The 24,576-nt window shown below is 44.8% G+C and overlaps 1 protein-coding gene across 2 annotated transcripts; it reads right to left on the bottom strand.

Annotated features, from left to right (window-relative positions):
• Positions 1-2,093: 2,093 nt before the first annotated feature.
• LOC143988730 (uncharacterized) lies at positions 2,094-13,569 on the bottom strand. Of its 2 annotated transcripts, XM_077488523.1 has the most exons (6): positions 12,953-13,568; positions 9,035-9,088; positions 6,373-6,465; positions 4,038-4,085; positions 3,109-3,245; positions 2,094-3,004 (listed from the first exon to the last, which is right to left on the bottom strand). In XM_077488523.1, exons 1-6 carry the CDS (start codon positions 13,062-13,064, stop codon positions 2,372-2,374), a joined length of 1,077 nt encoding a protein of 358 aa, XP_077344649.1. In that variant the 5' UTR covers positions 13,065-13,568; the 3' UTR covers positions 2,094-2,371. The 2 variants fall into 2 exon arrangements, with proteins under 2 accessions (XP_077344649.1, XP_077344650.1); XM_077488524.1 differs by lacking the exon at positions 6,373-6,465 and having other exon boundaries at positions 12,953-13,569.
• Between the last annotated feature and the right edge of the window lie 11,007 nt (positions 13,570-24,576).

Raw genomic sequence — 24,576 nt, forward strand, 5'->3', positions numbered from 1 at the left:
CCGCCCCTGCTGCCCCCATGTTTCGGCATATATGCTCTTTTTTTTTTTTTGACTGTGGTGGTGAAATCACCTCCTACAGCACTAGAGTCACAGCTTTATGTATTGTGGGAGCAAACGCTGTTGCTGCCAAGACAAATCCGCACTGCAGCTGATTGGCGCGCCTGAAAACCGTTTATGGTTAAGGAAAAAACCTCCTGTGTAATGTACACAGGGGCTGAAGTGCCAGCAACAGTTGCAGCCCCTGACCCCGACGGCTCTCCCTGGCCAGCCTCCCTGGGTCCTGCGGGGGGGGGGGGGGGGGGAGTCCTCAGAACCTTAAAGGGACCCCTTAGAGCCCCTATTCTTTGGTGTACTTGTACCTCTTCTACCCATAGCACAAAGCAACAAAGGGTAGAGGTACCAAAAAAAATGCACTGACTGCTGAGCCCTGTAGTTCAGCAACTGCCGCTGCTACCAAAACTCAGTCTGGTGCCTAAGTAAACGCTGACTGGGAATGCCTGTGTCTTCCACAATCACATGCACCTGTCAGTTCTGTGTCCCTCCATAAGCTGTGTGCATCTAAAAAAGAGTGCACTTTAAAGCCTCTGTAGCCTAGTGCTCCAAACCCCCCTCCTCCGACCACTTCTCAGCCAAAAAAACACTGAATGGATCTGGTCTGCATGGCTAGCCCCAGCAAGGATTGCTCCAGTGGAGCTCAGCACAGCACATCTTCACTTGTGACCAACACCTTAGACACTAGCGAAAAAACTGAGGTAATCCCACCAGTGGGAGGGGTTATATAGGGAGTGTACTTTTTAATTTAGGGCGTGCCAGTGTCCATCACCTGAAGGTGGCCTATAACCCACAGAGTAACTACTATAGCTCTGTGTCCCGTGATGTACAATAAGAAACAAACGTTTCACTGTACCAGGGAAACAGTCAAGAACTGAGGTTGAGTTGAGCTGCATCTTGATATAGAGCGGTCATTTACCGGCATGTCTTTTGGAGTGTGGGAGGATACCAGAGTACCCGGAGGAAACCCACGCAGGCACAGGGAGAACATGCAAACTCCAGGCAGATGGTGTTGTGGTCGGGATTTGAACCAGTGACCCTATTGCTGCTAGGTGAAAGTTCTAATCACTACACCAAGGTGCAGGGGAGGGGAAGGGCGGGGGTTTTAACCCTTGTCTGTTGATTGCGCTTCCTGTCAGGTGGGACTAGTCATCTCTCAGGTGTGCCATCCTGGAAGATGACTGGAGAAATTATTAAGCAGATACAAACAGCATAGCGAGCTGGAAGCAATGCTGTACTGTAGGTCCATATGCTGTGCAGCCCTCAATTTCCACTCGCCTGCTCGCATTAGGCAAGTGGAAATAAGCTGAGGGCAAGTGTGGAACCGAATCGGAGGTGGTAGGACAGGCACTGCAGTTTGGTCCCCCAGAGCCCCGCCCCACTACAACCCCCCCACCCCCCCACCCCCGACTTTTCCACGCTCCTCCTCATAGGTGTTAAAGTGACGGTTCACACAAAAATGTAACCCCCCGCTTTTCGGAACCCTTCCCCCCTCCGGTGTCACATTTGGCACCTTTGAGGGGGTGCAGATACCCGTCTAAGACTTCCGGGCATAGACACGGGAGTCTACGCCACTTCATATCCCCGCGCTGCCTTCTGGGACACACACGGGTCCCAGAGACAGAGCTGCTCCCCCCCAACCCCCCCCCCCCCCCCCGATTAAGCCCTCCACCACTCCTAATACTGTGCTGGCATCTCCCAACTCTGCACGGTACACACAGCTTGAGCACAGTCACACAGCTACGATGCACAATGTATAGCTGGCTACTGCAACTGAGCTGCTTTTCTGACCATGGAATTCCACAGATCAGAACTAAACACAGTAGCCAGCTATACAATGTGCACATGGAGGATACTGTGTGTGTAAGGGAATTGGATTTCAGCTCCAGTGTGTGCAGTGTGGGATTAGGTGATCTTAGTGCCTGTGCTCAGGCTGTGTACAATGCATGGATGGGAGACAGAGCTCTGCCTAGTGCATGGTCAGTAGTGACCCCCTGTATTGTGCCCCCCCCACTGCACTGTGCCCTGCTGCCCCCCCCATACTATGCCCTCCTTCCCCCTGGTACTGTGACCCCCTCAGCCAACCCTGTACACTCCTAAATGCCCTGCACCCTCCTTCCACACCCCATCCTGTGCACTCCTGTTCTACCTGTACTGTGCAATCCTACACGCCCCACAGTGTGCCCTCCTACCCACCCTGAACCCTTATGTGTGCTTCTACCCGCCTCACACTGTGCCCTCCTGCCCAACCTGTACTGTGCCCTCCTACTGGCCCTGAACCCTACTACCCAACCTGTACTGTGCCCTCCAACCCAACCTGTTATATCATTTTAATCCTATCACGGGCAAAGGAGATTAATTTTCTAATGAACCCAACCTGTACTTCTGTGCCCTCATGCTCAACCTGTACTACTGTGTCCCCCTGCTCATCCTGTACTGCTGTGTCCTCCTGCTCAACCTGTACTGCTGTGCCCCCCTGCCCAACCTGTACTGCTGTGTCCCCCTGCTCAACCTGTACTACTGTGTCCCCCTGCTCATCCTGTACTACTGTGTCCCCCTGCTCATCCTGTACTGCTGTGTCCCCCTGCTCAACCTGTACTGCTGTGCCCCCCTGCCCAACCTGTACTGCTGTGTCCCCCTGCTCATCCTGTACTGCTGTGTCCCCCTGCTCAACCTGTACTGCTGTGCCCCCCTGCTCAACCTGTACTGCTGGGCCCTCCTGCCCAACCTGTACTGCTGGGCCCTCCTGCCCAACCTGTTGGGTCATTTTAAGACTACCACGGGCGAATGATATTACTTTTCTGATGAACCCAAGAACTGAAGAGTCTTTAGTCTCAGCCTCTGAACCTTTTTCATTAGGCTCAGTCTCCTTTAAATCCTCCTCGATAGGCTGAGATTCCAGTTCATCAATCTGTTGCTGCAGCCATTGTTGTCGTTGCTGTCGTTCACGTTGCTGTTAAAACAAAAACCAAAACATAAGTCAATTCCTGTATAAACAAAACAGACAGCTGCTAAAGAAATAAAAGTAAATGACAAACTATAAATGCCAATACTTACAAAGCAGCAGAAGCCGACTGTAGATAAGATGAAGATGAGAAGTACCAAGAAAGCCGCTAGATAATACCAAGATGCCTGGGATTCTGAATAGCTGGTGATGAATATCTCTGTTTCTTCCGTTAACCTTTTAACCATAACTGAAAAAAATAAAAACAAAAAGGAAGTTTAAATGAAATGGTTTCTAAAAATTATTATTCATAACAGCCATTTTCAGAAATATATAGGATTGACAGAAATACAGGGCATTGCATTTAAGACATTTTTCATCTTTTTCTACCTTTTTCTTTTAAATAAGACATGTTTTGTGCTTTAAAATTATTTTGAACCTTCGTGAACCATACAGAGATTAATAACTAACTATCTTGGTGAGAAATAGGGGAAGCCTTATAAATAAGAAATGACTGAACAGCCACATGTTTTAGATTGTAAGCTCTAACGAGCAGGGCATTCTGATTCCTCTTGTACCAAATTGTAATGTAACTGTAATGTCTGCCCTCATGTTGTAAAGCGCTGAGCAAACTGTTGGCGCTTTATAAAACCTGTATAATAATAATAATAATAATAATAATAACAGTGATGTGTGAAATCATAGCTTTACAAGGAAACCCGTTTCCTGTTTCTGACTTCCACCACATTATAGGATACAGTGGTGACTTGCAGCTGGGTGGAAGAAACCATTGAGAACTTCAGAGGACCCAGGAGATCAACATTCCCAGAAATACCAGTTTCTCACCAGACAATTAAGGATTTACAATGTTTTTATACAGTTACATCTACTTTGACAGATTCATTTTGCAACGTGCACGCTTTAACGAGAATTCAAGAGAAGGCAAAATGTATTTTGAGAAAACAAGTCTAAAAGGGAAAAGGAGCGTTATACATAAATCTATAGCAATATAAAATGTATAAAAAGTTACATTTACACTTACCATTAACAATTTCTGTTGTAGCGGCTATCTGGTCTGGAGAAGGTTCTTCTGTTAAGAAAAAAAAAAAAAAAAGCAAAAACAAAAAGGATTAGAACATCAAAAACATGTAAAGTGCATTAACCACAGACCAACTGTTAATTAACCATTAACCAACTGTCACTTAAAGTCAGAATTCTATCCATTCAGATAATGTGTGTAGTAGCCCCCCTAATACTTATCTGAGCCCGATCTCTGTCCAGCGATGTGTACAAGTGCCCTCAGCCGTCCAGGATTGGTTGAGATACAGCAGCGGCGCCATTGGCTCCCGCTGCCGTCAAGGTCAGTTAGCCAATCGGGGAGAGAGGGGCGGGGCTGAACTGCAGCTCTGTGTCTGAATGGACACAAGGAGCTGTGGCTTGGCTCAGGTGCCCCCCCCCCCGTAGCAAGCTGCTTGCTGTGGGGGGCACTTAACAGGAGGAAGGGGCCATGAGCACCGAAGAGGGACCCAGAGAAGAGGAGGATCTGGGCTGCTCCAGGCAAAACCATTTCACAGCGTAGGTAAATAATAATTTTTTTTTTGTTTCTTTAAAAATAATAAACTTTAGTATCACTTTAAACCCCATACACACGGGCCGAATGTCGGGCGGAATCGGTCAGTTCGATAGAAACTGGCTGACACTCAGCCGTATGTGCTGCAGCTAGTCCAACAGAAGCCGGCCATTAAGCTGACTTTTGATGAAGAGGAAAGACCGTAAAAAAGCCCTGCTAATCGGCTCCCGGTCAGCGCTCTCATCCAATGGGCGATATTCCCCCACCCCCGCCACAACTCAATAGGACAGCAGGGGAGATCCCTGTACTAGTGTGTACTAGGCATTAGGGACTCATTTTGAAAAGCACTGAGCAGAGAGAACTCCAACGGTCTTTGCCCTCTATACTCTGCAGACTGATTTTTTTTTTTGAATAGACAGGATGCAGCGTGAGAAGTGAAGTGCAGTATTAAAAAAAAAAAAAAAAAAAAAAAAGGGGGGAAGAAGGAGTAGATAGGGATATCGGCTCTTTTTTTTATTTTTTATTAATGAGCCCTTAAAGACCGGGCCTCTTTTTCAGACTCTGTGTTTACAAGTTAAAAACACTTTTTTGCTAGAAAATTACTTAGTACCCCCAAACATAAATTTTTTTTCCCTCTAACACCCTAGAGAATAAAATGGGGGTCATTGCAATACTTTTATCACATCGTATTTGTGCAGCGGTGTCTTACAAGCACACTTTTTTTTTAAAAAAAAATAACTTTTTTGAATAAAAAAAATAAGACAACAGTAAAGTTAGCCCAATTTTTTTTAATATTGTGAAAGATAATGTTACAGCAAGTAAATTGATACCCAACATGTCCTGTTTCAAAATTGCACCCGTTCGTGGAATGGGGACAAACTTTTACCCTTAAAAATCTCCATAGCGGACATTTAAAAAATGTTTTAATAAAACCCTACAGGTTGCATGTTTTGAGTTACAGAGGAGGTCAAGGGCTAGAATTATTGCTCTCGCTCTAACGATTATGGCAATACCTCACATGTGTGGTTTGACCACCGTTTTCAATTGCGGGCGCTACTCACATATGCATTCGCTTCTGTGCATAAGCTCACCGGGATGCTTTAAAAAAAAATGGGTGTTTTTTTCTTATTTATTTTATTAGATTTTATTTCTACACTGTTTTGTAAAAAAAAAAGAAAAAAAAACAAAAAAAAAAAGAAATTTGGCTCGCTTTTATTCCTATTACAAGGATAGTAAACATCCCTTGTAATAGAAAAAAGCATGACAGGTCCTTTTAAATATGAGATCTGGGGTCAAAAAGTCCTCAGATCTCATATTTGGACTTAAATGCAATAAAAGAAAAAAAAAATAGAAGTTTTGTCATTTGGAAAAAAAAGGTGCCTTTAAGAGGTATGGGCAGAAGTCACGTTTTGACGTCGTTCCACCCTGCTATGGTATGGAGATGGGTGGGGGCCATCTTAGACTCCCTCATCTCCATACCCAGCCACCGATAGGACCCAATCGCCTCCGCCGCTGCTGACGGCTCTGGTAAGTGGCGGAGGGTGCGGGAGAGCAGTGAGAAGGGGGGACCCCCTCTCCCACCACTGATCTTGCGGTGAATCCGCCGCAGAGACCACTATTATCATAAACAGGACCGCCAGCTCAAAAGATGAATACCTCGGTTATGGCAGCAGCTGCTGCCATTACCGAGATATCCATCTTTAAACTGCCGACGTATATGTACATGAGCCAGTCGGTAAATGGTTAAGATTGGTCCATTTCATCCTGTACAAATATATATAGTAAATAAAGATATAGTTACACAAACCTGTAGCAGGCAGTATATAGTCCTCATACATGCCTGTTTCTGGTTCCTTCTCAACAGCAAAGAATTTTTTAATTTTTGAAAAAAATCTTGACTCTGTAAAAGAATGGAAAAAATATTAAAAATGGGTGAACTGCATTTAGTAGAAAGACAAGATTCAGTGACAACGACATCTGTCATATCCTTTTATCTGTATGAGCTAGCTATATTTGTTCTATCCCCACCACCCTGATTTAATAGGGGTTTGTAAACCTACATTTTTAGATTCCTATTTTGCCATTCAGGTGCGACTTACAAGGGCAATTGTAAATACCAAACCTTTTATTGTATTCAATAAGCTACTATAGCAGTGATGGCGAACCTTGGCACCCCAGATGTTTTGGAACTACATTTCCCATGATGCTCCTGCACTCTGAAGTGTAGTTGAGCATCATTAGAATTCATGGGAAATGTAGTTTCAAAACATCTGGAGTGCCAAGGTTCGCCATCACTGTACTATAGTAATCTATCACTAGGCAGACAGCTACTATATTGCTATGGTGGGTATAACCTTGTACTAGGAGGACCATACTCTATATCTGGTTACATTTAATATCTGTATGTATACACTGGTCCAATAGGAATGTATACTGTTCATCTCTACAATATGTACACATTTCCTCATGTTTTATCCCTTTAAAATGCCCTGCAAGTACAGAATATCTGCTAATCTGCCAGAAATGCACTCTGCTCTTAATGTCCTGTTTTGGCTGACAACACACAGCATTCTGTGAACCAAAAGGAGACAGCCCTGCTTAACTGTCTTTTGTCGAACTACTGAATCCATCCTATTCCCCTCATTTCCACAATATTAGAGACTAATTGTTCTGTATTCCAAGATAATAACTTGGAGTTATCCTTAAGGTAACACAGAAAGCATGCACAAGACATGTGCAAAGGCCAGTTATAAGCGGGGGCAGTGGCCATTTGTTTGTAATGTTGGAAATCTGGTGGGGGTGGTCACACTGGACACCTTTGCTGGCACTGCAATATATGCTGGGTGTCCAGTGTGCTCCTGTGCCCTAAAAGAGGGGTGGGCTCCCTCCAGGCCCACCTGCCCTAAGCCTATCCATTATAATGCATGTGCTTTTACTATAGAGGCTCTCAATATTTAGAGTTAGGACTGCAGGTAATACTGGGGTGCCATGAAGTGACTCTACAACTTACTCATGTATTTGCAAATGTGTGCAAATGAAACCCCTGTCTTTAACGCATATTGTTAGTCAGGATAATTTGGTTGGTTGCAGGCTGGTTGGTAACTTGAGCTAGGAATTTTGTTTGGTTTAGATTTATATGTGTCGCCCATCCATGTGCTCCTTGTTGCAAAGGCCAGTGGCCATGTGTTTGTAAAGGATACAGAACAGTTGTGAATTCCTGACATGACCACATTATGACAGACTCCTCCAGCAATGACAGAAAAGTACTCTCCCTTGCTGTCCCATGTCATTCTGCTTGCTAGGGCCCCCCGAAATTCTTGGCTTTCCTATTCTACCATCGCTCGGCCATTTCTGATGTAAAGTCTGGGCATGCCCGCAGGAGTTACATTATTCCTGACACTAGGATGCATTCCCTGCATCTTACACATGCCGAAATAATGCTGGAGTGTGCTTTGCACTGCACATGCCCCACAAGCAGTGTACATTATTAGGGTTGCACCGATACTAGTATCCGTGGCGATACCGATTATTTGCACAAGTATAGGTACTCGTGCAAATGCACCGATACCTGAAACCGATACCTTCAGGCTTGGTTTTTGTTTATTTGTCTTCAGATCAAAGGATGAAAAAATGTTCCTCTGTTTAATCCCTTATTAACCCTTAATTTACTCTAATCAGCCTTAACTCCCTATTCTCCTCCATTTAATAATTTTCCTGCTTTTTTTTTTCTTTTGTTCACGTCCATTTTATAAACGATAATTAAAACTTTTTTTTTTGCTATTGTAAATAACTTTTCAATGCTTTGTACCATTGCTGACAGCTGAAGTTAAAACAAAACAGTTGCGGTAAGTATCGGTGAGTACTAAAAAAATAAAAATAAAAATAAAATAAAAAAGAATGTATCGGTGCACCCCTATACATTAATTAAAACAATGCCAGGTGAGAGAAAGAGGGTTTTAATTTAGCAAAAAATTCCAGCAAAGTTTCTTCTGCTAAGAAAAACGCTAACCTCCTAGCTATGTTTTTATTTTTAATTATAGTGGCACATTAAGAGGATGATTTTCAAAATTGTTGATTTGTTTTTATTTATTTTATTCTGCATGTATATTTTCTACAGTCTACGGTTAACCCACATGCTGCATGTCCTACACTGCAGAGTACATGAGCATCTTGGGAAATGTAGTTCCAAAACATCTGAGGTGCCAAATTTCACCATCACTGCCCTATACTATCTCTCTGGTAGAATTAATGAGCAGACTATCAATGCTATGTGCATTCATAAGCATTTCAGAGAATGGGCTCAGTTCACAAAGCTAAAGCCCCAGAAATAAGGATCCTTATTTTAAAAAAGTGACAGGTGAGAGCCAATGACATTTGAAAATAAAGTCAAATGGGCAAAAAATAAAGATCCTTATCTTTATGTTATAGCTTTGTGAATTGATGCAAATGTAACATTATTTTAGCCTTACTCTTTTTCTGAAGATCCTTCTCTCTAGATGCCTGGGGATCATCTTTTGATTTGTCTATAAAAGAAATAGGAGAAATAACAGACATTAGAATGAGGCACAGAAATATATATACACACACACACACACACACACACACACACACACACACACACACACACACACACAGAACTACATAACAAATGCGGTAAACAATGACCATCATTAGGAGGTTAAATAAACGTGACCATTAACTAGAAGGGTCAATAAAACACAGCCAATGACCATTAGGCTAGGTTCACACACGGGCACGGTTTGTGCAGGCATGTGAGCCCAGTCATTTGAATGGCTTCCATGTCCAAAGACACACAGGAAAGAGGTCCCTGCACTATTTTTATTAATTTTTTTAAATCAGAGAAAGTTTATTAAATAACAAAAACATATAAGTACAACTTGCAGCTTACATCTCAAGCATAGATTCTTGTCACAGCACAAACTTATTCATCTCTACAAAAGGAATATTCAAGCATTTATTTCACAACTTCTCACGCCATATCATCCCAACCACCTTAGATATTGACACCATATATCCTGGCTGTGCCTCGATTCACCCATAAAAAATTGCCTAGGTGTCTAACAGTTAGTGCCCCCCCCCCCCCCAACTCAAATCTCACTTCCCCTGCTTTTATGTCAGCAGTCTGTCCATGACCAGATCAACCGGAGAAAGGCAGAGAGTATCCAACCAGAGTGCCCAGAGTTTCTCAAACTTTTCCGGTCGCCCTCTATGTTGAAAGATATACTTTTCCATCCTAATGGTGTCCCCCATTTGGGCAATCCACTCCCCCAGTGCCGGAGGCTCGGTCGCTTTCCAATGTCGATCTTTCGTGCTTGGAACGGGGCCCTAGCCACGGCCTGTCTACTATTGTCCCCCATGGAAACGTCGTCTAGGATCCTGAGTAGACATGGTTTTGGGTCTGAGGGTATGGTAGTCTGAAACACTCTGTTAATATTGCCCAGTGCCCCTGTCCAGAATAAGTGCAGTTTGGGGCATCTCCACAGCAGGTGGATCAAATCCCCGTGGTCTCTCGCGCACCTGGGGCAGCCTGAGTCCTGTCGCACCCCCAAACAGTCTGTCAGGTGTGTAGTGTACTCTGAGCACAATATATAATTGAGATAGCCACTGGGCCACATTTACCGAACAATATTGTACTGCCTGTAGTGCCTCCTCCCATTGCTCATCCTCAAATGTACCGAAATCCCTCTTTCATTTATTTAGTGCCATCTGCGGAAAGCCTCTGAGGCAGGCAGTAAGGACCATAGAGTAAGTTATAGAGATAAAGCCCTGGAACTGTGTTACGTTAGCCATAGATTGGAAGATCGGGGTCAGTGAAAGAGTCCACGGGGTCCCCCCAGCCTGCGCCTTCACTGCATGTTGCAGTTGTAGGTAGTAGAAGAGCATGGACTGTGGGAGATGAAATCTCTCCCTCAAATCGGGGGAAGGGGGTCAGCCTCCCTGCTGTAAAAATTTGTCCCAAATGCGTAACCCCATATCTCTTCCACCGAGTGCCACAAACCAGCAATAATAGCTCCTCATAGTGCCTATTCTCCCATATTGGGCTGTACTCAGTGAAGCCCTCCACCCCCTGCAGTTGTCGAAGTTTATTCCAGATTTTCTGCATAAGAGCGTAAGTGGGCAATCGTTTGTTTGATTTTGTGTAAGCCAAGGCCTCCATACCCGAGGGTACATCGCCATGGCCGGAAGCCAAGCACATCAGGGCCCTAATTGGTTCCAAAGGTATGGTCCCCTCCTCTCCCCCCGACCCCTCTGGCATAGCCCTGGCTATATGCTGTGCCTGCGCTGCCAGGTAGTAGGCCCAAGGATTAGGGAGGGCAAGGCCCCCTGCCTCCTTGGACTTTTGTAGTCGTTCTAGTTTTATCCTTGGGGGTTTATCTAACCAAATGAAATCTCTAAAAATTGAGTGGAAAATTGATAATGCGAAAAAAACTTCAGAGGAATTACCATAGGGGTATTGTGCAGAATATATAAGTTGGGGCATAAAGATCATCTTTATCAGGTTAACTCTTCCGACCAGAGACATCTTAAGACGGGACCAAATTTTGGTTTTGTTTCGAATTCTATGTAATAGTGGGGTCAGGTTAAGGGAAATATAGTCAAGTGGTTCTCACGTGACCTGTATACCCAAGTACTTCATACCCGTGGACACCGGCACGTCATGTATTATCCGACCTCCACTGTCCGGTTTGGCATCCAGCAGCAGCAGGGAGGATTTGGTCCAATTTATGGTCAGTCCCGAATAAACTCCAAACTTTCCTAATGTCTCCATAGCCTCCCGCAGGGAATCAGATGTGTCTCCCAGGAGTAGCATGGTATCGTCTGCGTATAACATGATTTTTGGGTTGAACACATCTTTCACAAATACCTCCAATAGCCATTGTTCAACAAAGTCCGCGGGGTCCCTACCCTCCGTCTTCTCAGGGAGCCCCACAATACGGATATTGTTCCGTCTCAGGCGGTTTTCAATTTCATCGGATTTAAGTTCATTTGCCCTCGCAATCCTGGCTGTGATTTGCGTATCTCTTAACAGGGGTGTTAGCTTGTCCTCTATCTCACTGATGCGGCCTTCGGTCGCGGTAGTGCACTCCCTCGTTTTCTGTGGATCACACCTAATCAACCCCAGTTCTTCCTTCAGACCACCAAATTGATCCTGCAGAGTGTGAACTGAAGCTGTGCATTTCTGTACTGCCCTTACTATGTCTGCCAGGGAGGGCTGAACTGCTTCCTCTTCCTCATCCTCCTCTTCCATGTCAGGAAGGCTCTGGCTGGGGGACGTTGCAGGGCCCTGTGCGTGACTCCCCTCCTCATGCTGAGTGTGGAATACAGCAGGGGTGGCAGGCATGTCCTCCCCACTCCCCTGGGCCATCTGGGGCACTATTTTCTGGGAATAGTATAGCATGTCCCTCGGGGGGTCTTTCGCTGTACTTTTAGGGGTCTTAGGGGCCTTACCGGCTTCTTTATTCTTCTCCGTGCCTCGTGCACGTTGTGAGAGAGGTGCCGCGGCGCCATGTTGGAAATCCGGCATCCCGGCCTCCGCATGTTTTTGGGTCAGCATGATCTCCGCAGACCTTTGCAGTGACTCCAGGCACATCAGCGGGGATCAACCCGATTTTGGGTGTTGTAGCAGGCTGGGAAGAGGATCGTTGAAGGATCACTGCAGGAGCTCCGTGATGCACGTCCTCTCACATGTCGTTCTCAGCCACGCCCCCGCACTATTTTTTTTAAATCGCACCCCACACAGGAACCTCATTTCCCAGTAGAGTTGTAATTTCCAGTCTGGGCAGCGTGCCATTAGGATTAATGGCACTCACCCACAGGTCCCGCGTTTCTCTGTTTGGGTGGTTGCGGCTGCCAGTATTTGTGCGGGTCCCGCAGCAGCTCCACCCACACAGATGTGAAATTAGCCTTAATGAGGGTGAAAAGGTAAAAAAAAAAAAAAAGGAGGACCACAAATTTGTGGAAGGTAAACTCTCATTTACCACTGATGGAGGGGATTAAATAAATATCGCCAATGCCCATCAATGAGGGCGGTTAAATAAACACTGCCATTGACCACCAATAAGGGGGGAGGAGTTTAAAATTCATTGCCACCAACCACCAGTGAGGGGGTTAAAGAAAACCAGAGCAACTAATCACCAATGGGGGTGGGATGTCAATTAACACACTAACCAAGTACCAATGTTAGGGTTTACTATTGCATCCACTGACAACGCTGGGGGTTAGTATTGTGTTCACGGAAACATTGCTGGGGGTTTTGCCACTAATAATTGTGCTTATTGTGCTCCAACTCTCTCTTCAGTCTACACTACGGTACATATAGACACACACACAGTAATACAATTTTATATATGACAATTAATGCTTACCATATAATGATCCCTTTTCCTTGTCTTTAATAATAGACATGGTCTCCTCAGTGACTTCCTTAGGCATAGACGGGATGCCACTAGTTAAATCTCCTGCCTTAGCAGCAAGCATACTTTTTGCCAGTTTACTTGGAACTGTAAAAAAAAAAAAACACTGTGAGTATACCTAATAACAAAGGTAAAGTATAACTAAAGGCAATTTTTTTTGTAGTTTGGAAAGAATGGAGAGGGATTAGTACACCTGCCAGGATTGTACAGTTTTCTGTGCCCCCCATTGGGGAGATTCAGATTCTCTAATTGCCCCGTTTACCATTGTCACAAAAAAAAATCCAAATTTTGGATTGTCCCCAGACTGGTAATAGAGGGGAAAATCTTCCAATGGGGACACTAGCATTGGTAAAAAACAGGGATTCCCTCACTTTGGAGGGATTTTCTAGTTTCCTGTTGTGGCTATAGGAGAGGAAGTTAGTGGGAATCTTCCCAATGGAACACAGATGGCACAGAAACCTGACACTACAGCAACATGCATCTTTCCACACAGGAAGGAGCATAAACGCAGGTAAAAGCAACAGAACGTGCATAAATGCACGGGGAAAACGTTTGCATACAAAATATAGAGAAAAAAAATGATGCCAAAAAGAAAAAAAACGTGCAGTGTTTGTAAATGCACTACAAACTTATATTGCATATTGCAGTGTAAATGAGCCCTGAGAACTATTTTATCTGCCAACTGATTTGTATTTGTGTCCATCTAGTTCTAAGCTGCAACACACAACAAAGTCCTATCTTGGAGGGGACGGAACCTGACTTTTCTCATCTGAAGTTCAGTACCCCCAGTCTGAGCTCTGTTGTACAGGAGATCACCGGACGCTGATACCAAGTCAATATCAATTACAAAAATAAATACTGTAGCCGACCACCTAAGAGAGCTGATGCATTTCGAGGGGTATCCCTTCTTCCTCAGAGGGGATACCCCTTGAAATGCATCAGCTCTCTTTAGACTCTCATTCCACCCCTAATTAGCAGGCCAGCTGACCCTGCTGGATGACTTGATGGACTTTTTATTGCTTAAACACAATATTCCTTTGTGAGTATATCATTGTATTTTTAATAAATGACTGTGTTACAAAGATAATGCCCAAGGCTGGTTGCGCCCTCTGTCTTTGTTCTTTTATAGACACAATAAACACTGCCAGAGGGCAGGGTTTGAGGCTGGGTTCACAACTAAACTGGCCGTGGATGGCACAGCAATGCTGCGCGTCCCTGTTCTCAGTTTCAGGGACGAATCAGGGCAGAATCTTTGCCTGAATTCAGCCCTAAATGGGAGCCAAAGATGCTGAGTGTTTCTGTGCAGTGCGCTCTGCAGCCGCCCCCGGAGATATATGGTCCCAGGCAGAAAAATGTCTTGGGCCAGCCCTGTGTAGCAGAATACATATTGGCCAAAATTGATGAAGAAATTTGATTTTTTTTTTACTTTTTTTTTGGGGGGGGGGGGGGGGCGTGTTTTATAGCAGAAATTAAAAAATATTGTATTTTTCTCAAAATTGGCGGTCTTTTTTTGTTTAATGCTCAAAATAAAAAAAGTGCAGAGGTGATCAAATACCACCAAAATAAATCTCTATTTGTGGGGAAAAAGACATCAAATTTTATTTATGTACAGTGTCATGCAACCGCGCAATTGTCAGTTAATGTAATGCAGTGCCGAAAAAAAAAAGGATTTGTCAGGAAGGGGGGGGGGGAATAAACCCTCCGGAGCTGCCGTGTTTAACCACTTGCTGACCAGCCGTCACAGTTTTACTGTGGCAGAATTGCACGGCTGGGCAAAACGACATTGTGTTACACCGCTTTTCCCCTGTGGCCACTAGGGGCATGCGATCACCTCCTAGCCGGTGTGAATGCCCAGCGGGCTCGATGACTGCCGGGTACCCGTGATCACTCGTGACACACCGAGAATCAGGACACAGATCCCGGTTCTCTGAGGGGAGGAGGGACTGATCGTGTGTTCATACAAAGTATGAACAGCGATCTGTAATCTCCGATAGACAGTCCCATCGCTCCTTCAGTTAGAACACAGAGAGGGAACAAATTTAACCCCTTGATCGCCCCCTAGTGTTAACCCCTTCCGTGCCAGTTATGTTTTTACAGTAATCAGTGCATTTTTATACAACCAATCGCTGTCTAAATGCCAATGGTCCCAAAAATGTGTCAAAAGTGTCTGAAATGTCTGCATAATGTCGCAGTCACGATAAAAAAAAATATATATATTTTTTTTTTTTAAATCGCAGATCGCCACCATTACTAGTAAGAAAATATATAATAATAATAAAAATGCTATAAATCTATCCCCTATTTTGTAAACACTATAACTTGCACAAACCAATCTACGCTTTTTGCGATTTTTACCAAAAATATGTAGAATACATATCAGGCTGAACTGAGAAAAAAAAATAGCTTTTTAAAAAAAAAAAAAAAAAATTCTCAGTTTAGCCCCATGTGTATTCTACATATTTTTGGTAAAAATCGCAATAAGCATAGAATGGTTTGCGCAAAAGTAATAGCATTTACAAAATAGGGGATAGATTTATAACATTTTTATTATTATATTTATTATTACTTATTTATTTTTTACTAATAGTGACGATCTGCGATTTTAATTTTTTAGGGGATATTTATTATAGCAAAAAGTACAAAATATTGTATTTTTTGAAAATTGACGCTTTTTCTGTTTATAAGCGCAAAAATAAAAACCGCAGATGTGATCAAATACCACCAAAAGAAAGTTCTATTTGTGGGAAGAAAAGGACGTCAATTTTATTTGGGTACAACGTCGCACAATTGTCAGTTAAAGCGACGCAGTGACGTATCGCAAACAATGGCCTGGTCATTCAGGGGGTAAATCTTCTGGGGCTGAAGTGGTTAAAGGCAGGATTCCGGTACATAAGGCTGCTAGTGGAGATGAAGCGGCATTATTACATTGCATTGACCATCCCTGTTTTGACACTACATACGTCTCCTTCCTCGTCCCGTCCACCCTGGAAACACATGGCTAAGGGGGCGGAATCTTGCGTGAGATCCGAGAGATCAGTCAGCCAATCATATGATAAACAGAAGCAGCAAAAAAAAAAGGATCAGCTGACCTATCCCACATCTATCACATGACCAGACTCCACCTCTCTCCGTGTACTTCCGGGTGTCGGACTGGCAAATGAATTCTACACTCTATATTATATAATGTAAGACTTGATGGAAAACGGCTGTACCTGGCCGCTGATGTGAAGAATGTAAACACGTAGCTAGAAATAAAAGAAATAGCGCAAACTTTGCGAAGAAACTCATTGTGAATATGGAGCTCCCTAAAACACAACCTCTCTGATGCTTGCACACAATTGTACTGAACGAAGCACCTCCACAGCTCTGTATTTAACTGACAGCCTGCGTGATGTCACAGGGAACACTCTGATTGGTTGAATCTCTCTCTGTTCTCTGCACGTCACTGTTTACTCCTAACTGCCATGAAAAGCCGTTTTTTTTTCCTTCGGGGCGTACCAAGCAGGGGGCAGGGGGGGGGCGTTCCGCCCCAGGTGCCCACACATTGAGGGGGGTGTAAGTGGCTGGGTGGCATTGTTATAGGGTTCACTCTGCACTCAGACAGTCTGACATAATCCTGAAGGGATCCCTGCTCTGGCTGCTCTGTTTTTTGTGAGTTTTTCGTGAGCTGGAACACCCCCAGCACTGCGGCCAAAATAGTACAGTCTAGTTTCTGTTTTCCCCTGCTAGCTCCACCCACCACTGCTGAGCAGCCGAGCTGAGTGTGTCATCATTCAGCGCAGGGGTGGTTGCTGTTACCATTCTGTGTCCACATCATCTTGCAGAGTCTAAACCTCCCTAGCTGAAGCTGAGAGCCGAGGTGAGCTGGTGATAGGGGATGTGTGAGCTGTGAGAAGACGTTGGAGTGTGTCTGTCCTGCCATCCTTACTGTGCTGGCCTGTCATAGAAGGGGGGGGGGGGGGGGGTGTTGTGTAGTAGGTATAGTGTAGCTGACCTGATGGGGGGGGGGGGGGGGGGGAGAACACATACAGGGGGTTCTTCCAAAGAAGTGGGGTTCTTTAAATAAGTGGCACTTCTGCTCTTGCAAGATCCATCTGAACATTTTCTTCTCTCTTCACAGGTAAATCTGCGTTTATACCCCCAACTACTTCAAACTGAACACTGATTCTGCTGCATAGTCTACTACTCACATGCTTATTTGTAAATCTTTTTTTTCACTGCTGTTTCAATCTCAACCTGTAGGCATGCTCACATTATTTCAATGTTTATTTAGCTAGCAAGTCTTACCTAAATTATGGCTTAGCTTATCTTTCCAATCTTGGCCTTTGGTCCTGTTCAATTTGAATGTGATGTGAAAAGATTTTCTCTGCTAAATGTGTGCCCAATATTATCTCCTGATTGATTAATTGCCAGATTCAACCCACACCCAACACAGTATAAGAACAAGGTCTTCGTTACGGGGGAACACATACAGGGGGTTCTTCCAAAGTAGTGGGGTTCTTTAACCCTTTCATGACTAAGCCTATTTTTGGAATTTGGTGTTTACAAGTTAAAATCCATATTTTCTACTAGAAAATTACTTGGAACCCCCAAACATTATATATATTTTTTTAACAGGGACTCTAGAGAATAAAACGGCGATTGTTGCAATATTTTATGTCACACGGTATTTGCGCAGCGGTGTTTTTAAATGCAACTTTTTGGGAAAAGGGACACTTTTCATGAATAAAAAAAAAAACCAAAACAGTAAAATGATGCCATTTTGTTTGCATAATGTGAAAGATAATGTTTACGCCGAGTAAATAGATACCAAACATGTCACACTTTATAATTGCGCGCACTTGTGGATTGACGACAAAGTACGGTACCTAAAAATCTCAATAGGCGACGCTTTAAACATTTTTTAACGGTTACCAGGTTAGCGTACAGAGGAGGTCTAGTGCTAGAATTATTGCTCTCGCTCTGACGATCGCGGCGATACCTCACATGTGTGATTTGAACACCGTTTACATACGCGGGCGCGACTTCCGTATGCGTTTTCTTTGCTTTGCGAGCTCGCGGGGACGGCGGGCGCTTTAAAAAATTTTTTTTTTATTTTTTAATTTATTTTATTTATTTTAAAATGACTAAATTGTTTAAAAAAAAAAAAAAAAAAAATTTGATCACTTTTATTGCTGTCACAAGGAATGTAAACATCCCTTGTGACAGTAATAGGCGGTGACAGGTACTCTTTATGGAGGGATCGGGGGTCTAAAAAGACCCCCCACCCCTCCTTTACATTTCAATGTATTCAGATTGCCGAAAACGGCGATTCTGAATACCGGATATTTTTTTAAAACCGGCGCCATTGGCAGCCGAGTAAACGGGAAGTGACGTCATGACGTCGCTTCCGTGTTTACTATGAGGAGACTGGAACGAAGCCGATTACGGCTTCGTTCCAGTTCCTCCCCAGCGGCCGGAGGCAGCGCAAGTTGAATCGGTGCTCCCGATCGAACGGGAGCACCGGTAACAGCGGCGGGAGGGGGGGACGTCCCCTCCCGCTCCTCCGGCATAACAGCCGAGCGGCTTTTAGCCGCATCGGTTGTTATGGCTGGATAGCCAATCGCCCGCTGAACAAAACGGTACCGGGATGATGCCTGCAGGTGCGGGCATCATCCCGGTATACCCCCCGGAAGCCGAGTACGCAGATCTGCGTACGCTCGGCGGGAAGGGGTTAAATAAGTGGCACTTCTGCTCTTGCACTTCAGCGATTTGCACAAAGCAACCCACTGCAGGTGACTTCATTTCCTAATTATCTCTCCTTCCTCCCTGAAACATGCACTCTTTACTTCTCCTCCTTTTCACAATTGCAGCCTCTCTCCTCAAACTCCCTTTTCTTCACCCCCCCTGCTCCACCCCACAATCTGTACATATCGCCATCACTTCTCCCCTCTCCTTACTACTGCACTCATCATCTCTTCCTAACTCTAAACCCACTTGCTAACAAACCCCCCAGGGTACTGAAGCATATCCCCTCATACAAATCCTACTCTCATATTACCTCCCTCACTTTTCTACTTCTGCTGGCCGCTGGAGATATTTCCCCTAACCCTGGCCCACCCTTATTTAACTGTACCCAACACACCCATCACCCTACACCCTCTGGCAGTCGCAATCTATGCAATTTAGTCTCGATTCCTCTTCTTCCCAAAACCAGCTTCCCCCTCTCCTGCGCCCTCTGGAACGCTCGCTCTGTCTGCAACAAACTCACGGCTGTTCATGACCTCTTTGTCACTAATTCCCTTAATCTACTTGCTCTCACAGAAACCTGGCTCCACGAATCTGACACCCCTTCTCCTGCTTCCCTCTCCCAGGGTGGCCTTCACTGGACTCACTCCCCTAGGCCTAATGGACGCAAGGGAGGTGGAGTGGGACTCCTCCTATCCCCCCAATGCACCTTCCAGGTTATTCACTCCCCTCCCTCTCTTTCCCTCTCATCATTTGAAGCTCACTGTATACGTCTATTCTCTCCTAATTCCCTAAGAATTGCTGTGATCTACCGGCCCCCTGGACCAGTATCAACTTTCCTTGATGAGTTCTCTGCCTGGCTACCCTTCTTTCTGTCTTCAGAAATTCCCACAATCCTTCTTGGTGATTTTAACATCCCTGCTAATACAAACACTTCTGCGACTTCCAAACTTCTTAGTCTAACCTCTTCATTTGACCTGAAGCAATGGGTACAGGCTTCTACTCATTCTGATGGCAACACCCTTGACCTTGCATTCTCCTACTTTTGCACTCCATGCAACTTCTCAAATAATCCTTCTCCTCTTTCTGACCATCACTTAATTAGTTTCTCTCTCTCCCTGTCTTCCAACACCCTTCCCTCCAATCGTCTAACCATCACGCGTAGAAACTTTTGCATCTTCAACTCTTCTCTCCTTTATTCTGCTGCTGACCACCTCTATGACAAAATCTCTCCCCTGTCCTGTCCCAATCAAGCCACTTTCACCTACAATAAAACCCTGTCCTCCATCCTGGACAAGCTCGCTCCAATCACTACACGCAGAATCAGACCTCGACCCCTACAACCCTGGCAAACAGATGACACTAGAATTCTCAAAAAACGTAGTCGCGCTCTTGAGCGTCTGTGGCACAAGACCAAGTCTCTCAAAGACTTCAACCAATACAAATCTGCCCTCCAAAAATACTACTCTTTCCTCCACTCTGCCAAGCAGACCTACTTTACAACTCTTATTAATACCTTCTCGTCCAGTCCCCGTAAACTTTTCTCTACGTTCAACTCTCTACTCCGTCCTCCACCGCCTCCACCCACCGACTCACTCACTGCCCAGGAGATTGCTAATCACTTCAAAAACAAGATCGATAGAATCCGTGATGAAATCTCCACCCTACAGCCATCTCCCCCAGTTAAGACCCCACTACAACAGGTACTCTCAACACTCCCCTTATTCAAAACTTCCACTACAGATGAAGTTGCTAAACTCCTTTCTAAAGCCCACCTAACCACCTGCCCCCTGGATCCTATTCCCTCTCAAACACTACGGTCGCCATCTGACTCTATACTATACTCTCTAACCCACATCTTCAATCTCTCCCTCACCTCTGGCATTTTCCCCAATGCTCTAAAACATGCATTGGTCACCCCCATACTTAAAAAGCCATCCTTGGACCCTACCAATCCTAACAACCTACGCCCTATCTCCTTGCTCCCTTTTTTCCTCTAAACTCCTTGAGTGCCTGGTTTACAACCAAGTGAGTGACTACCTCATCAAAAACAACCTTCTTGATCCCCTTCAATCTGGATTTCGCCCTCAACACTCAACAGAAACTGCTCTTTTAAAACTCACAAATGACCTACTAACTGCAAAAACCAAAGGACACTATTCTGTACTCCTACTTCTGGCCTTTCAGCTACCTTTTGACACGGTTGACCACCCTCTCCTCTTCACTAAACTTTACTCCCTTGGTCTCCGTGACTGTGCTCTTCAGTGGCTCTCATCCTATCTATCCCAACGCACCTTCAGTGTCACTTACAATTCTCATTCCTCCACTCCTCTTCCCTCCTCTGTCGGAGTCCCCCAAGGTTCTGTTCTTGGACCTCTTTTATTTTCAGTCTACACCTCTTCTCTGGGTCAGCTGATAGCCTCTCATGGCTTTCAATATCATTTCTACGCTGACGACACTCAAATCTATCTCTCCACCCCTCAACTCACTCAATCAGTCTCCTCACGCATCACCAACTTACTAACAGACATATCTGTATGGATGTCACAACACTTCCTTAAACTCAACTTGTCCAAAACCGAACTTATAATATTTCCTCCCCAACGCGCCTCTACCCCTGATTTCTCTGTCAAGAGTAATGGCACAATCATCCACCCATCCCCACATGTCAGGGTGCTAGGTGTTATCCTGGACTCTGAACTCTCCTTTCAGCCCCACATCCAATCACTTTCCAAAGCTTGCCGCCTCAACCTCCGAAACATCTCTAAACTACGCCCCTTTCTAACCAATGAAACCACAAAGCTCCTGATTCACTCCCTGGTTATCTCTCGCCTTGACTACTGCAACTCCCTCCTCATTGGTTCACCTTTAAATAGACTATCCCCCCTTCAGTCCATCATGAATACTGCTGCCAGACTCATATACCTTACAAACCGCACAGTGTCTGCTACCCCTCTCTGCCAATCCCTCCATTGGCTGCCACTTGCCCAACGAATTAGATTCAAAATACTAACACTTACTTACAAAGCCATCCACAACTCTGCCCCCAGCTACATCTCTAGCCTAGTCTCCAAATACCAACCTAATCGCCCACTTCGTTCCTCCCAAGACCTCCTGCTCTCTAGCTCCCTCATCGCCTCCTCCCATATCCGCCTAAGGACTTCTCCCGAGCCTCGCCCATCCTCTGGAACTCACTACCCCAATCTGTCAGACTGTCTCCAAATTTATCCACTTTCAGGCGATCCCTGAAAACCTTCCTCTTCAGAGAAGCCTATCCTGCCTCCATCTAACAACTTCACTATTCTCTCCATTAGCTCACCCCCCACAGCTATTACCCTTTTGTATAACTTGACCCTCCCTCCTAGATTGTAAGCTCTAACGAGCAGGGCCCTCTGATTCCCCTTGTCTTAAATTGTATTGCATTGTACTGTCTACCCCAATGTTGTAAAGCGCTGCGTAAACTGTCGGCGCTATATAAATCCTGTATAATAATAATAATAATAATAATAATAATCCAGGCGTGTGCTATGTACAGGTTGCAGAATGCAGGCGTGTGCTATGTACAGGTTGCAGAATGCATGTGTGTGCTGTATATTGCTTTGTGTCTACCACCCACCTATAGTAGCTGAGCGCTGAGCTGTGAGCTTACCTGGTAAGGGGAGGGGGGTGGTGTTGCTGTGTTCACAAACCAGGTATAGAGTAGATGAGCTGATCTGATAAAGGGGGGGATTACACCCACATCTTGCAGCCATCAGATCCCATCCACGGTCCAGCAAGCAACACACCTTGTCAGAAGGTCAGTTCCCAAATCTGAATCAAATCATCAATGCCAATGCTGTCCCCAGGGACAGATCCGATCCAGAGATCGCCATACAGTGGGATATCTGGATCAGATCTGTCCCTGAGGACAGTAGACATGGGCCATACTTTGTATTGTCAGCTGTATCACTCTGATGTCTCCCTCATAGCAGCTCCAGTCCAGCTCTCCACTTTCTGGACCGCGGCACAATCTGTCCAAAAATGTGGCATCTGCTAACACCTGAGTGACTGACACCTCTGTCCTGTCCTGTCTATTGTCACTGGCTACCATGGATGAACAGCATCGGCTGTTATTACAAGGAGCGGGAGGGGACGTCCCCATCCCCCCACAGCTCCGCCCAGGTCTCCCATCCCACCCGCAGATTTGAGCCACCAGCCAGCTGGCCAGAGACCCGAACAAAGCCGAATTTGCCTTTGATCAGGTCTCCGATGTAGAAAACTGGAAGCGACAGCATAGTGTCACTTCCGGTTTACTCGGTAGCCAACAGCACCATTTAAAAAAGAAAGCAGAATTAAAAAACACTGATCTTGGCAGAGGAGGGTGTTTTTTTGTGGGTGTTTTTACAGTGGGGGGGGGGGTGCCAGATATAGGATGGGCCCTGGGTGCCAAATGCTCTAGGTACGCCCCTGCTCTGGTTAGTTTGCTTTTTATAGCATCAGGGCACCCACCATTTATTACCCAATAAAGGTTTAACCCCCTGATCACCCGGCGGGTGATATCAATTAGGTTTTAGGGTCAGGGTCTGCATCGCCCCAGGCAGCGCTAGGTTAGTGCCAGTACCGCTAACACCCACGCGCAAAGCATACACCTCCCGTAGTGGTATAGAATCTGAACAGATCAATATCTGATATAATCAGATCTATACTAGCGTCCCCAGCAGTTTAGGGTTCCAAAAAAACGCATTGTTAGCGGGATCAGCCCAGATACCTACTGGCACCTGCGTTTTGCCCCTCTGCCCAGCCCACCCAAGTGCAGTATCGATCGATCACTGTCACTTACAAAACACTAAACACATAACTGCAGCGATCGCAGAGTCAGGCCTGATCCCTGCGATCGCTATGTTTTTTTTTTGGTAGCATTTTATATCTAAATCCGGAAGGCAGTGCTTGGTTTTTGGGGTCCCGTACGTGGCTAGGCTCTCAAAAAGTCCCCCAGATGTGGTATCCCCGTACTCGGGAGAAGCAGCAGAATTTATTTTGGGGTGTAATTTGACATATGCCCATAGCATGTGTGAGCAATATATCATTTAGTGACAACTTTGTGCAAAAAAATAAATAAAAATTTAAAATTCCTGCAACTTGTGGCAAAATATAAAATATTTCATGGACTCAGCATGCCTCTCAGTAAATAGCTTGGGGTGTCTTCTTTCCAAAATGGGGTCATTTGGGGGGGTTTTGTGTTATTTTGGCATTTTATGGCCTTCGAAACTGATAGGTAGTGAGGAGTGAAATCAAAAATTTGCACCCTTAGAAATCCTGAAGGCAGTGATTGGTTTTCGGGGTGTCGTACGCGGCTAGACTCCCAAAAAGTCCCACATATGTGGTATCCCCGTACTCAGGAGAAGCAGCAGAATATATTTTGGGGTGTAATTCCACATATAACTATGGCATGTGTGAGCAATATATCATTTAGTGACAACTTTTTGTAAACTTTTTTTTTTTTTTGTGTCATTATTCAATCACTTGGGACAAAAAAAAATTATTCAATGGGCTCAATATGCCTCTCCACAACTCCCTTGGGGTGTCTACTTTCCAAAATGGGGTCATTTGGGGGGGGGGGTTGTACTGCCCTGCCATTTTAGCACCACAAGAAATGAGATAGGCAGTTGTAAATTAAAAGCTGTGTAAATTCCAGAAAATGTACTCTAGTTTGTAGACGCTATAACTTTTGCGCAAACCAATAAATATACGCTTATTGACATTTTTTTTTTTACTAAAGACATGTGGCTGAATAAATTTTGCCCTAAATGTATGACTAAAATTGAGTTTATTCGATTTTTCTTATAACAAAAATTAGAAAATATCATTTT

The sequence above is a fragment of the Lithobates pipiens genome, unplaced genomic scaffold, assembly GCF_037356315.1.
Source record: "Lithobates pipiens isolate NorthernLeopardFrog02 unplaced genomic scaffold, aLitPip1_a1.2 Scaffold_18, whole genome shotgun sequence".
NCBI lineage: Eukaryota > Metazoa > Chordata > Amphibia > Anura > Ranidae > Lithobates > Lithobates pipiens.